General features: G+C 28.3%; 1 protein-coding gene and 1 non-coding gene across 2 annotated transcripts; both read left to right on the forward strand.

Annotated features, from left to right (window-relative positions):
* Nucleotides 1–11,386: 11,386 nt before the first annotated feature.
* On the forward strand, nt 11,387–11,607 carry LOC137811859 (small nucleolar RNA U3). The gene has a single exon (XR_011081183.1). It is a non-coding gene; the product is annotated as a small nucleolar RNA U3 (small nucleolar RNA).
* Nucleotides 11,608–11,911: 304 nt separating this feature from the next.
* Nucleotides 11,912–15,232, forward strand: LOC137810556 (polyprenol reductase 2). The gene is made up of 6 exons (XM_068611929.1): nt 11,912–12,430; nt 12,506–12,843; nt 14,022–14,256; nt 14,618–14,713; nt 14,793–14,864; nt 14,950–15,232. The coding sequence occupies exons 1-6, from the start codon at nt 12,254–12,256 to the stop codon at nt 15,052–15,054; spliced, it is 1,023 nt and encodes a 340-aa protein (XP_068468030.1). The 5' UTR covers nt 11,912–12,253; the 3' UTR covers nt 15,055–15,232.
* Nucleotides 15,233–16,109: the final 877 nt, after the last annotated feature.

Here is a 16,109-nt window from a genome sequence, read left to right on the forward strand (position 1 = left end):
GGGAAAAAAATGTAATCCCACCACTCTTCCTTCATTGGGGGCTTTAATTTGCAATTTTAAGATGAGATTTTGATATTTGAAAACTGTGGTATATATCTTCCACGTAAATCAACAAAAGTATCTAATTTGACATGGACGGGGCATAAAGATTTGTTCAGATTCTCATTCCTATGATTCTGTCTGATCTTAACAAAAATACTCTTTGAGTTTACATAACTAGTTGGGATATAAATATATGATGGTCACCAAGGACGACAAAAACAACAAAACAAAGTGTGTGGACACTGAAAAAAGATGAAAATTCCATGGGGAAATTTTGGTATCAATTTAAATCATGGTGCAGGGTTTTCTACCCTGTCCCATATCAATGGCACAAGATTGTTAAATAGTAAGATATAAAATAGACATTGAAAAAAGAGATAGTTGTGGATCATGGAGTGTTTAGCAGCCCATTATTACAGAGCTCATCTCAAGGTTCCATAACATCGTCATTGCCCTAGCTGAATCGGGATGGTTGGATTTCTTGAACGGTGGATGAGTCTTACAGATCGAGGTTATGTCCAGAAATTTATTTTTTTATTTTTTTTGGGATTTTATGGAGTACTTTTTATTCACTTAGTTTCATTTTATAAAAGGGTCCAAGTATTTTATGATCAAATATATTATCAAATTCAAGATTTTAAAGGAATTTAAATTCTAAAATTTTATGAAAGTAATTAAATTGTTTAAAATTATAGAATTTTAAATTTATGGTAAAAGAAAGTAAATTTTTGAATTTTTTATTTTTAAATTTGTATATTCTTTCCTATTATTATTTTTTTTCTCTTTAACTTGCCTTTTGGTGGAAAGTTGTGGATTATACTAAATCATAATATTATTGCAATGACTATTTCTTTTTAATTTAGGTTGATTATAATTTTGTTGTTTAAATTGATAAATATTTTATTTTAAATGTTACTATTGTTTTTATTGTTGACTAATGTTATTTTTTCTCGATAATAGGTAGAATTTTTCTGATAAATGTCAAGGAGATTATACTTTGACGAATGCCAACTATAATTTGTCATGATAATTTTTTTTTATGTTTGTAATGATTTTTTCCCATGTTTGCAGTGATTCTTTTATCATAAACACCGATGTTATTATTTTTCAATAGTTTGTTAAAAAAAATGTTGACTATGAAAACTTAAAATATATATTAATTATGATTTTTTTTTATCAATGTCAATTGGAAAATCTTTTCTTTTACATTGATCGAAAAGTTTGAATAAAAACACTAACCATCAACTTAATAAAAATAACTTTAGATGATGTTAACATGTTAAAAGTAAAATTTAAACATCTTTAAATTTTTTATTAACTATTAAAAACAATCAAGTATAAAATGTTATAAGGTTTCTCTTTTGAGATGATGGTTTAGTTTAAATAAAAAAAAAATAACAAATTAGGTAAGATACAAGTATTTTGTCTTATATATGAAATAACATTGTATAATTCTTTATGTCTGATAAGGTATCTATATGCTGAAATCATACATACATGGACTAAGTTAACCACATATTACTTAAATATCTATATGTTTATTCTATGTTGCGGAGAATTTATGTTGTTTTTTATGTGAAAAAAATATTTTTAAAAACAAACACAAATCTCATTAAATGATCTATTGCAAAAACAGTTAAGTTGTTTTCTTCAATAACTTATTGATATTGAAACTAAGTGCATTTATCTCTAACTCAACTAGCTTGAAGCACTGTGTTTCCTTAAGTTAAATGTTAGTTCTGAAAGACATACTATTTTTTTTTCAAAGATAAAGAGAATGAGACACAAAGTGAGACTATATTATTAGTATTTAATTATATAATAATTATGTTTAAATATATATACATTTTATAACCAATTATATCATGTCTTTCGCATAATTAATCTTCCACGTAATTAATTATGCGGTAAAAATATTTACTCATTTATAATAATATTTTACTTAATCTAAATAACTTAAAAATTTAATATTATTTCTCTCTCTTTTTTTTTTCTTTTCTCTCTTTCACCTTTCATCATTTTCTACATAAACATCAAATTTTCAATAAATAATGATTGATATATTATCTTATTAAACTCGTGGTTACAATATTAATGTAGTTTATGAAGATAAAAAAATGAATTTCAAGCCTTTATCACTAACCTCTTAACCAGGAAAGTTCTTATACATTCAAAAAATCGCATATAATAACTTAATAATAGAAGTCAATAATATTTAACAAAAAAGATTTCTTAATCAGTTGAGATGTCATAAAAATGTAATTTATAAAAAGGTCATATATATATATACACTTAATGTGTCTTATAATAATAAAATTAGGATGAAATTGTCAAACTGAAAAAAAATCTAAATCTCAAAAATGATGATTTACCCTTAATAATTACATTTTAGTGGAATTATAGTATCCATAAAGGTTGAATAAAGAATCATTGCGTTTCATTTGAATCTAAATGTTAAGTTCTTTATAGGATTTCATGCTAATCAGACCAGATCTATGATTAATTAAGAATGAATCTTACCTTATACTTATACTTATAGATCAGTTATATGATAATAAATTAAATTTAAACATAATTTTTAATTTAATATTATATATTATTCTAAAAAGAGTTTATTAAACTTGTTATATCACCTACTATAAGATACAAATATATAATTTCACATACTATATTCATTGTTTTAGAAATCTCACTAACAACTAGACATAATAATACTTAAATTTACTTTCTTACTTTATAATAGGCTCCATGCATTTGCATCTTGATTTAATGAGAAGGAAGAGAAAGATAACATGTGAGAAAAACAAAACCAGACGGCAAAGTAATGACCATAACCAAAGTAATGACCATAACCGTAGAATTTTGTAGATGTGTGGAATAAGAGAATAAAATTTGATGATTTGAAGCTTTGAAGAATGGACAATGAAGGACAAAGAAGAAAGATGATAGGTTGATAAGTGTAGAGTATAATTTAAACCATGGCAATGATGAAACCAATCGTCTGCACCAAATCCTTCTTAATCATTAACCTTTATGGTGCCTTTTGGTAAGTGACCAAGATTCATTCCATAGACCACCAAAATCATTTCAATCTGCAAACATCAAAGATCATATTCCTAACTTTGTTTTTTTCTTTCTTCCAAGCTCACCAATCCACATCTATGGTGAACCCTTTCTATCACACTACTGTGTTTCCCCGTACTATGTACGGATCGTATAAATATATTTAAAGTAATGTGAAAGTTTATATAGTATTTACAAATGTATTTATAGAAATACGTGAGTAATACATAAATTGCTATATCATGTTAATGAACTCACTTTTTAATTAGATTCCGCTTAAATAAATATAAAATTAGAAAAAATTGAAACTCTTGTTACAAGTTTTGTAAATAGGCTTTTGAACGATTATATAAAATAAATTGTTAGAATTAATAAATTTACAATAATGAGTAAGTAGTAATTTATATGTATAATTTTTGTTCTCGTAAAAAATGATTGAGAGAACACCTATCGGCTTAACTATTGACTTTTTTTGTTTCAGTCGGTATTATTTTCTTTTGCTCATTCTCTTTTAAGTCTTTAAGTTCGGTTGGACTCTATTTCCTTCCTTCATTTTCGTTCGCTACTTTCAGTCAAACTTTGCTTTTTTCCTTCACTCTCATTACTATATTCGGTCAAGCTCTGCTTCCTTCCTTCACTCTCGGTCAGGACATCTGCAAAAGGTGTTTTAACGCTCAAGTAGGTGTTCGTTATTCGGTGCAATAAATGCGTAATAATATTATACATTTTTCTTTGAAGTTGTGTTTATTTATATGAATGTGATAAACCTCGTTAGTATTGGACCAAAATTAGTACATGAATCGTGATTCGGAGAATTGATCAAATTCTCCGTACAACTTAGTTTTATTAATCATCTATTTATCTTAATGCATTTTAAATTGACATCGGATACTAAGACATCTAGGACTCATTTGGTCCAAATCGTTACAACTTTAAAAAAATTGTATTTAACAAACACCACTATAAGTTACAAAGAAATTAATAATAGAAATCATGTATATAAAATACAAATTCAATGCAAAAATTAAACAAATAAATGAAAGAGTAAAGACTTTGGTTCTTTAATATTACCATTGAAAAAAGTTATTGGTTAAAAAGAGATTGAATAACATTTGTTACTAAAGCATAAATTGTTTTTAAAGAAAATTATGGTAAAATGTTTAATTAATAAATAAGTCCGAGAATTCATGATAATTAACAATTTTTTAAATATTTTAATAATAAAATATTAAAATATTAAATTAATTTAAGACTTGAGATAATGAATAATTTTTAAAATTTGATGTGAATAAAAATGCATGAGATGCATGAAGAAATCCTATTCTTCATTAGATTCACTCCGCGGTAGAAATGATTTTTCGTTTTTTTCTCATTCTCTCTCACCCTTTTCTTTCTGTTTTTACTTTTCTCTTACATGCCCCCTCTCTCAAACATATTCCCTTTTTCTGTTTTTTCCTTTCTCTGTTACAGTTTCTTTTTTGTGTTGCCTTTTTCTCTTATTTGTGTTTGCTGAAGACTTGAAGTGTGTGTGGTCAAAGAGAATGTAAGAGTTGTTGTCTGTATTCTTAGAAGGTAGTTTGTTACAAGACACACCTCAGCATTCACTTTTAGAGATACTATGATATAAAAATAGTGTAAAATTCCATTTGATGTTAAAATAATAGGTATAGAGTGTTTTTTTCTTAAGTTCTTTTATATGGATTGTATTTATTTATTTTTTAATAATATTTTTTTTCTTGTGTAAGATAAGATTATTGAAACTCGAAGATAAGATTATTGAAACTCGAAGTGTTTAACTTAAATGTCAAGTTTTATAATAATGTCTAATATGATAATTTTTTATATAAAAAAATATCATGATTTGAAAAGATATAATCACGAATAGATTTTTTCTAATTTTTATCCTTTTGAATTAATGATATGTTTATTATTTTAATTATTTAAAGAATAACTTTTTTTTAAAAATTTTAATTAGTTATCCAAACGAAATTGAGATTGAGTGTTGATATATACAATTACTAATTAGTCTTCCTTATTTCTTACACACAACATGTGGAGGTCAAATATGAAATTCAATCTCGTATTAATAGATAAATAATATTCATTCCTAATTGAACTTCACAAGTGTTTTAAATATTTTGCAGACTTTATGTTTGATCAATACATATAATGACAATTTGATCATATAACGATAACATAAGGATAAAACTATCAAATAGCTTGAAACTCTCTATAGTTACATTACCAATCGTTTAAATTTAATTGTGTATGACATTGGTCAACGTCCAAGTTGGGGATTACTATTTCCTTACCACCAAACTTTGATTTTTTTTAAATTATACATTTGCACATGAAACATGATAGGTTGAAGTTGTTCAATTTTTTTTACTATAGTACTAATGTCTTATCATGATTTTATTATTTCAAAGGCTGTCTTAAAAAGGATATAAATGTGTAAAGATTGTGTTTCCTTCAAAATAAAGTTCATACATTCGACTATATTTGTTTTTAGATATACTCGTACCTCATGCCTTCATCATACGTCTTAGTCAACTTTTTTAATGGTATTTGATCTATTTAGGAAACTATTTTATTCGCAGGTATCAACTCATTTTTTATAAAGAATTTCACTCTTCAAAATAGAGTTCATGTATTAAAATAGCTTTTATTGTCATATGTTATAATTCACTTTTTAATAAAATTTGATTTATTAAAAATAACTACTTTGAAACTCTTAGTAAGTATTGATTTTTTTTTTTAAATTCATTATCCAAAATAAAGTTCATACATTCAACTAGATTTATTGTAATATAATCATACCTCGTGCATTCATCATATGCATGAATTCACCTTTTAATAATATTTGATCTATCTAAAAAATTATTTTGAAAAGTATATGTTCATTTAAAATAAATAAATAAATAAATAAGGCTATGTTTAAATTTTAATACTACGAGTGTGGATGGTGATAGTATCCCATAAGAATTCATTGTCTTAAAGAAAACCGTAAAACTAGCTTTAGAATAATTAATGCTAAAAGTATAAAAGGCTTTTGAGATTTTATGAATCTTCTATTCAAAGTTTTTTTTAATTATCAAAAGATCAAGATAATATTTTAAAAAAGAAGATATTAATCTAGACGCTAGAATTATTTAGCAATAATTTATTCTGGTGTGAGGCAATATAGTAGAACATATCATAAAAAAATGTCATAAAATTTAATTACTTACAAATGTCACTGTTAATCATGTTAAAATTTACATTTTTGTTTTTTTGAAATCGAATTATAAAAATTCTAAACACTATTCGGGTGCCCAACCAACACAAGTTGTCAATTTCGGACATATCATGTTGTCCACCTAAAAAATCTCATTCATTTATTTCTTGACAACAAAATTATTTATTTTTTGAACTCTAAATCATAAGGTATACAAATAAATCATTTTTTAACATCTTCCTTTTTTTTTGTTTAAAACCAAATAAAAAAAGCTAACTCCTCTCTATTTTTCTTCTTCTTCTCTCAAAATGTCTAATTAAAATTCTAAGGAAACTATTGATACAATAAAAATACAGTTTTTTCAAAATAAAAATTAAAAAGGCGTGTTTTTATCTTGTTTCATTTTTTAAAACATATAAAATTACCTTAATAATATTCTCTGCTATTTTTTTATGTTTCCCATAAAAATATTCTCTCAAGAAAGTAAAAAAATAATAATTTTTTTTTAGTTAAAAAAATGTACTATAATGAAAATATCATAGTATCCTTGTTATTTATAATTTAATGTCATAGATAATTAAAATTTCTAGTAACAACATGGTGTTATTTGGTTTTAAGAAAATTTATATGAATATTTCTGGAGATAATTTTTTACCACTATATTTAAGAATCATAATTTTCAAAAAAATCATAGTTTACAATTATGAAAATAAAATTTTCTTACATTAAACCTTTTCAGTGACCTTTTAATATTTATAAGATTTGAAGATGGAATATTACTTTTAAAAAATATAAATTTTACTCTATTCATAGTAAGTTAATGATTTTCTATATACACGTTGGTGGAGAATAGGCCATTAAAAATGGTGGCATAACGAAGGGTATTGATTTTCCTCGTCCATGTGATACATCGTAGTCATATTGTTCGTATTTATCACTCTCCCACGTCCTATTAGTAAAGTATTTATACTATAGCGTGTGTCATCTTTTATTGCTTTCCCTCCCACAACACGTGTGACCTTGGCCCATGCTAATAGCAATAATTATATGCAATTTCTTCCTTCACCATATCATTTTTATATTCATCAAATATACATTTTTAAACTCAACTTTATCTTATCACATATTTGCTTACAATGTCAATATGTGGAAGTCATATATTTTGGTATCGATAAGGGTTAGTTTTGCTTGTTGGTATTTGAAAATGTTACATTTATCTACGAATATTGTCATCTAAAATTATATTATTTAACTATAGATATCTTTATCTAGAAGACACCATCATACTTTCATATATACATATCCAAAAATTAATCATCCTTAGCTTTTTTTTGGCAGTGTGATGCTATTGAAGACTTGCAGTCCAAATTAAGCACTTTATTATTCATATAAGGTCGCACTTTTCACAGATGTAGTTGGTCACACACGATTCACATTAGAAGATCCTCCTCCTCTAATCCTGACCATGTTCCTAATCATAAAATACTATCAAATAAAAAAAAACGTACATACACTGACTTCCAGATTTCCACATCCAGAATTACTCGAAAATACTACCTTCTAGATTTTTTTCATCCAGAACCCATATGGATATCCATATCCAGAAACAATAAATCACAAAAAACCTTCAAGATATAACTATTTGAAACCCCTCTATATACACTTCTGGAACACAAAAAACACTTCCAGATATACATATCTGGAAGTCAAAGAATTTACAAAACTTTAACGTTCTACATTGAGTATCCTTTACCTTTCTGCATTGCGCATCCTCCTACGTTAATGACACTTCCTTTTCGCTACATCGTCATTCTTCACCGCTGTTGGAAAATCCCACATCGACTAGAGATAAGGACATTTCATAATATATAAATGGGTGCAAACCTCACCCCCAAGAGCCGGTTTTATGGGGTTGAGTTAGGCTTAAAACCCACTTCTTAACAACCGCAAAAACACTAATGTGTGTATGGACTTTCAGATATGTTGAGTTCTACCCTAGCTCCAATTACAAGAAGAATGAATTTACTAAGACTATTAGGTGTTGAATGCATCTTAAAATTAACCTAATTTTTACTTTATTAAAGATAAGACGGTTAATTCACACTAATATATTGGGGTGTCTGAAATAATATGAGAATATACCTTTTTTTACCAAAGTGAGAATAGTTTTATCCCATTAAAAATTAGAGTTAGTCGTATTAACATGATATCATAACTTTAATCTAAAAAAATCGTATAATGACATATCATATTATGGTAAAATCGTGCCGACAACTTCTGAAAATAAATTTGTTGTAATGTGACATTCCTGTAATTAATGATTATTTTAAAAGTAAAAGTACTTCCAACTTGATACTTGTAAGTCAATATTTTGATTTTATTTTATTGATATACGTGTATATTAATATATATAATATTAATTAATACAGATAGTAAATAAATTCGATGTAAATAATAATATATAATTAACTATTTAATTATAGTTTAAATATATTAAAATTGAGTTTTGAATGATAATAAGTTATGTAATATTTTGATTTGTTTATTTAATAAGTAATTATTTTTAGGAGTTTTGTGTTAAACAAATATATGTTATTTAATATTGTATTGTTTTATATTTGAATATTACTAATTTTATATAGGAAATCTCTAATTATGAAAAAATAATAAGCATATAATTTTTTATTAATTAAAATTACTAAACATGTGGCATAAATTAAATCAAAGCCAAACAACAAAGTAACAGTTCACGTATAACTACTGTAATTTTGATAAAAAAAACTTTAAAAACTGCAGTATATACATACATACTTCAACTGAGTCAACATAATTTCACATTCCACTAGTAATTTAATATAATTATTAAAATTTGTAATTAATTTCAAAGACAAAGTCCTGCATAACAACTAATCTATTTGAAGTAAACTAATTGTAATTACTTTACTATAAGCAGAATAATTTTAGAACTGTTATAATAATAATTTATTTTTTCCACTATTACAGTTTTTATATATAAAATTAGTAATATCCAAATATGAAACAATACAAAATATATTTTTTAAAACAAAATTCTTACATAAAATTAATTTATCAAATAAGTAAATCAAAATATCACATAACTTATTATTATTCAATATAAAATTTTAATTTATTTAAATAATAATTAAATAATTAGTTAAAAAATACTATTTATATCAATTTTATTTACTATTTACATTAACTAATATTATATATTAATATTTTTTTATACAACACATATATGTAAATAATAAAAAAGATTAACTTAGACATTGTAATAATGTGACATGAATTCAGTTTAAATCTATTTATACAAAAATTGTGATAACTTTCATATAATTATATTTATCACCTAACACAATTTTATTATTTTTTCATTAATTAAAGTCGTATCATATTGTTACGAGTTTATCTTCAACACTAATATTGTCATCTTGAAACAAATTCACTATGATTTTTTCATCATTATACAACTTTTTCATATTAAAGTCGCGTCATATTCCACAACTAACTCTAATACATATTATATAATATACACAAATATATAATATATATAATATGATTGATATATCATATATGTGATATATATTTTATTATATAATATTTTTTAAACTAAAACTCACCTTATTTATTCGTATAAACTGTTATAATAGTACTTAATATAAAAACAAACAAGTTTACAAGTATATATTATTTTAAAAAACTTAACATTCTAATATTGTGTAATATAAATACTATATTCAGGTAGAATAATATATGTTTGTTTGCTATTGTATACAATCATTTTCACGTTGAAATTGCTTATATTTAATAATAATAATAAAATAAAATTATAGATAAAACAAAGTAAATTGGGTTTAATAGACAACCCATCACCACACCACCAATTTCGTAGGATAAGTTATAAATCAATCTACCATTTTTTAAATGTATTAAAATATAAATACTATAAATTAAATAATATAACACTGTATAATAATTTAAACCATTAATGCTTACAAATTAATTTTTTATTAATAATAACGAACTAATTTAACATGTTAAAGTAAAAATATTATCAATTTTTCCCATTAAAAACACAAATTAAATGGGTAAAACTTATATAACTAAATGAATTTTTAATGTATTTAAAAATATTAATACTTTTTTCCAAAGGTAAAAAAAGTAAAAAAGTAGTAGATTAACCTATCAATTTATCTTAACTATAGTGTGTCAAAACAAATATATTGACACCTAAATAAATTTTTCCAAAGACAAAAAAAAAAACATAGGAATAAAAAATGAATGGTAAAAGATATATTTTTTATTCCTTTCAAATAAAATACATACACACTTGTATTTTCATCACTTTCTGATTCTATTTTACTCCAACCCAACAACTTTAACTTTTTATTTTTTCTCTTCTGCTCGTATAGTTTTAAAGCAGCATTAAACAAACAAAACAGAAAGAAAAAATAGAAAATTTGAAAAATAAAGTTAAATGGCAAACTAAATAAAAACACAAATAATATGTATGAGTGTACGTATAGGAGATTCCTTCAGTTAGTATTCTATCCCTAAGTTCCACATTGGCTAAATATATACAATTTAGTAACCTTCCATTCCATGCGCACCCACCACAACCATCACTGTTTAGTGCGCCGTGGACAAATGACGCCGTCACGGAGGTTCTCCGCTCCATCTCCCACTATTCCCCGCTGCTGTGGCAGCTAAACCTCCAACACCAGAAGCTCTGCAACCTATACCTTGTAGTAATGAGAGATAGTGTTCCACACATGGCATATTTGGCATCATGGAACATGAAGAAGCTAGGAGGAAGAATGTGCTGGCTTTCTTTTACTAGTCTACTTTTCTGTTTTCTTTCAAAGCTTTTCTGTTGATTTCAGTTTTTTTAAACTCACCAATCCATGATCACCGTAGTTTACTGATAATAGGATAGCAGGATATGTTTTTCTGACAAAAAAAAGTGTTTACTAAGATAGTCCCACATTGAAAAGTTTTCTAAAAGAAAACAAGTTTATAAAGGAACACCTAATGCACTTGGTCACGACCTTACTTGAACAGGATCTGTTCTATAGGCTCGTACCTCTGTATCCTTGAGTTCTAAGGAGACAGGAACTGAAGTCTGGTGGATGAACCATGACCCTGTGATCAGAGCGTGATTAACGGTCAGGTGTGTCTTCTCTCAGGATTAGATACATCTTAGCTGTAGAGGATCGTTCCTAGTTGTCAACATCTGGGATGGTCACAGGGTTGTCTGACAGACTCCCTCAAATATTTTTTTTACCCCTTTTCCACTAACTAAACCCAAACTGGAAAGGGTCTTATCCACTTTTTAAAATCAAAGGGCCCAACAATGACCCATCGCAGTAACATCATCTTATTCAAAATGATTTTAAAATTATAAAACTATAAAAAAATTAAAATCAAATCAAAATTTCATAATTAATATAATATATGCAGCGAGAGAGTTACCAAAAAGTGCCTAATTTTTTTTGTCCTAAAATTAAAAATTCCATTGAGATGATTTCAAATGAACCATTTGAACAGATAAAATGCAATTAAAGAAAAGATTAAAAATAAAATAATTTAGGAGGTTCGTGTCAAGCAAGGGAAAGGCCTTCTGCGATGAGTTTCTACTCACCGTTCTGATGGTGCCATAGGGGTCAACACCGTTTCCACTTTAATTCAACACAAACATTCTTCAATCTCTCTCACGCTTATTATATCATGATATTCATAGTTCCTATTCATTCAACAAGAGGAATGAAAACGAAAACGAAATTGAAATTGAAATTGAAATGAAACATTGTAGCCAGATCCCTAATCCTTCCCTTCACGCACCATAGGTTTTTGGCGATTCCTCACCCACGCTTCGTATCTCTCTCCGCTTCATAAATCCACGCAGAAACCATGCTTCTGCATGACCAACCAATGGAGGAGGTCCTCGTTCAAATTCTCAGAGCGGCATGGCTCGCTGCCACGTTACCAATCGTAATCGCGTCCCTTCCGATTCCCAATCTAAGCTTCCTCCGCCGCACCTTGATTGGCTTCGCCGGGCGAGGCAAAATCATGCAATCCTCCTCCCAAGTAACGCCACTTTTACGCGGTTTCATTTTCATCCCTCGAAATTTCTCATCACCGACACAATTTTCTTTGTAGCAGAAATTCACCATTCCTCAGAGGCTGTTTCTGCACTTCTACGCGGTGGCTTTTTTGTGGACCACGTTGCTGCTTGTCGCGACATGGGCGTATGCGTACAGCATGGTGCCGCTTGTAGCGGAACCGTTCTCGTACTCTACTATCACCAGCTTCTTGACGGGTGGTTCCACCATCAGAACCGATTCGTATAAACTGAGGCAGAGGTATGTGGCGTGGGAAGCGGTTTTTCTGCTTTTTCTGATGGAATTTCACGTCCTCCGACGACTCTTTGAAACCATTCACGTGTTTGACTACAGCCCTTCCGCTCGCATGCACGTCATTGGTTATCTCACTGGATTGTTGTGAGTTTTTTTTTTCCCCATCTTTTTCACTTGCATTTGTTTCTTTTGAAGTATGGAAGTTGTTTTTACCGTGCTGAATTGAGAATTTGTGTGAAGTCTGTTACTTCCTGTTGTAGTTCGTGGGATGAATAATTCTTAATTGTTGATTGTTTGGTCTGAAATTGTAAGGGAGACTTGTAAACTTTGTAAATTCGGTTAATACAATTCCTGAGGTGCATGGATCGCTGAACTAATTGTCGAGAAATCTGAGTAATGCACTCTTTAAAATTATCTTTCTGACACGCTTTTCCCATAGGTGAATTCAGGTGGGTCTCACTAAATATGTGGTTTCCATTCCCCGTTTGGTGGGCTCCCATTTCTAAATTAGTAGGACCATGAGAGTTTCATCTAATAAGAGTGTCTCAATAGAAAATGTTAGAGAACATGATGCGAACACACAAACTCACATATAGCACTACTAAAACGTTTGAGTCATGTCAATATGACATAGGTTAAAGTTTAATGTTGTTTCCAGGGATATTCAAGTTTGGCTTTCATCATATTGCATTTTCTGAATAAGCTTTTATGAGGATGAGCATGCCGTGGTGCTTGGAAAAAAATGTTGTAGTTGCCATAGCACTTCGAATGTTTAGCATGAGCTGAGAGAAGTAGAACACGCATATTTAAATACTTCTTCTATTATAGAAGACTTCTATTATTTTTTCATATCCAATATAATATTTATGATTTTTTTAATAAAACAGGTCTAAACTAATCGACATTTGGACTTAGTCTGTATATTTGAGTGTTGCCGACATACATAGTCTGAGTGTTAAATCTTTAATCGATACACTTGATCTACCATAATGCATTGAAATTAAAACAGGAGCAAGATGAGGAAAGTAGTAGATGATTTCAAATGAGAGTGACTAATTCCATTTATTTTTTCACTTGTGAATTAGATGTTAGTTATGTGTCGCTTGTCCAGAATGATTTGAAGTACTAGTATTACTTGTTGATTTGTGCAAGCTAAAATAAATTCAATCTTTCTGTTTTTGGAAGTGAGAAGGTCCACACCTATGTTCTTACATAAATATTAATTGCATAATTTCCTGTATTTGTACTTTTTAGTTATATCTGGTTGCTCTCCAGAAAATAATAAAATAAAGAGGATTAATTTATTATTTTTCTGAAGCTAGTTTCTACATAGCAGCACCACTATCGCTGTGTGGTGATTGTGCAGTGGAGGTGTTTAACTTCGTAGCAAATCTAGTGACCGAGTTCATTGTCAAGGGCAAGAATCAGATGCAAGTGACAGAGTTCGAAATCTTTCAAATTTTAAATCCTCTTTTCAGGCTTGGGTGGAAGCATTGGATTGGTACAGCTGTTTTCTTATGGGGTTGGATTCATCAATACCACTGCCATAAAATTCTCGTATGCATTTACTTGTTAGACCTCTAAATCCTTTATTTTGAGAACACGCCTTCATAACTTATAGGGGCTACTTCATGGGTTCTAATTGCTATTTATTTTCATATCACTGATATAGAATTATACTAATGCTACCAAGTGATAAATTTGGCGTAAAAAAAAAATCTATAGTTTTCTTCATTTGCTTTGCGTGTGGATCTTTGTTTTACATTTTGTAAACTAATAAACAAATGATTCTTTAAAATGAAATGTTGGAGTTTGAAGCAAATATGTCAGTTTTGTAACGAGGTTAGGTGAATTAGGTTATCTTAATATTGTTACATTCAATTGTCGTGAGGCTATCTGAGTTTAGCAATTTTGGCAGGGTTCTCTACGACATTCAACACAGGCAGAGGAATATGTAATTCCTCAAGGTGATTGGTTTGAAATCGTATCCTCTCCACATTATCTCTCTGAGATTGTAAGCCTCTTTCTCTGTCTTTTATAATATGTACTTATGTGACTGATATGAATAAGCCTAATATTTGATAATGATGAAGGTTATATACGCTAGTTTTGTGGTCGCTACTGGAGGATCTAACCTAACAATCTGGTTACTTTTTGCTTTTGTGGTAATATTTCTTTTGCAATGTTTTAATGTTTTAAACAAAATTGCCTTCTGTTTTTTCATTTGTTTTTGGCATATTTCTTTTCTAGGTGGCAAATCTTTCATTTGCAGCTGTGGAAACACATAAATGGTATCGTCAGAAATTTGAAGATTATCCAACTAGTCGATTTGCTATAATTCCATTTCTTCTGTGAGTTTGTGAGCAATGTGTAATTAGATCTCAGCAAAGAACTGTACTATTTCTCTAAGTTGTACTTATTTAGATCAAGTTTTTTATTGTAGGGAAGCTTATACTGAAATTACAGAGATAACTTTTGGCTCTCTTTTTGGTGTAAAAATCAAACATTCAGAATCAGAGTCGATCTTATTTTACTTTAACCCACCAAAATAAACCCTAATTTGATATAATTGCATTCATTATGGAAATTTCAGAAAATTCTGGTCATGTAAAATACTCATCGGTTACTGATAACTTTCCCGGTGACAATATTATTGGTTGAAGTACTTTTTTCTATGTTTATAAAATTACAAATCTCAGGAGGACAACTTGCATAACTTTGTATACAGATATACTTTTTTTTATCTTGAAATAACCATGGTTAATACTGTTATCGTTAGCCAAGTCATCAATTCATCATCGTCATGGTAATTAATTACTACTAGGATTCCGAATATAGACTTAGATCATTTTTCTTTCTATTAAAAATTAATAGGCTTCGACCTTCCTCCGTGGCATTATTAGCCCTCTTTAAAGTAGCTTTATATCTGGTAGGAGTATTACTGATAATCTTATTTTGGCTCATGAGATTGTTTACTCCATGCACAAAAGTACGCGCTAAAACGGTTTTGCAGTCTTTGTAATTAATCTTGATGAAACTTATAACAGGATACAGTGGGATTTCTTAGAAGGTGTTGGTGAGGGATTTTTTTTTTTTTTTATATTACCATTTAGCTCATCATCTGGTGTATTGAATCAAATTCTGTATCTTCTGAATGGATCTAGACCGGAGAGCTTCAAACCTATTAAAGGACTTACATGAGAAGGTCCTCTTTCTGCTTATCTTTATTGTGTATGGAGAAGCTATCTCTTTACATTCAGGAGTTGGTAGATGATGGTGCAGGGCAACCTATTTCTATTTTTAAGGATGGTCCTGCTATTTCTCACATTTTTTTAGGATGGTGTCTTTTAGTTTTGCTAAGCCAAAGAGTCTCAGTTTCGTTTGCTTTCTTCCATGTTGAGACATTTTAT

The sequence above is a fragment of the Phaseolus vulgaris genome, chromosome 11 (genome assembly GCF_000499845.2).
Source record: "Phaseolus vulgaris cultivar G19833 chromosome 11, P. vulgaris v2.0, whole genome shotgun sequence".
Classification (NCBI taxonomy): Eukaryota; Viridiplantae; Streptophyta; class Magnoliopsida; order Fabales; family Fabaceae; genus Phaseolus; species Phaseolus vulgaris.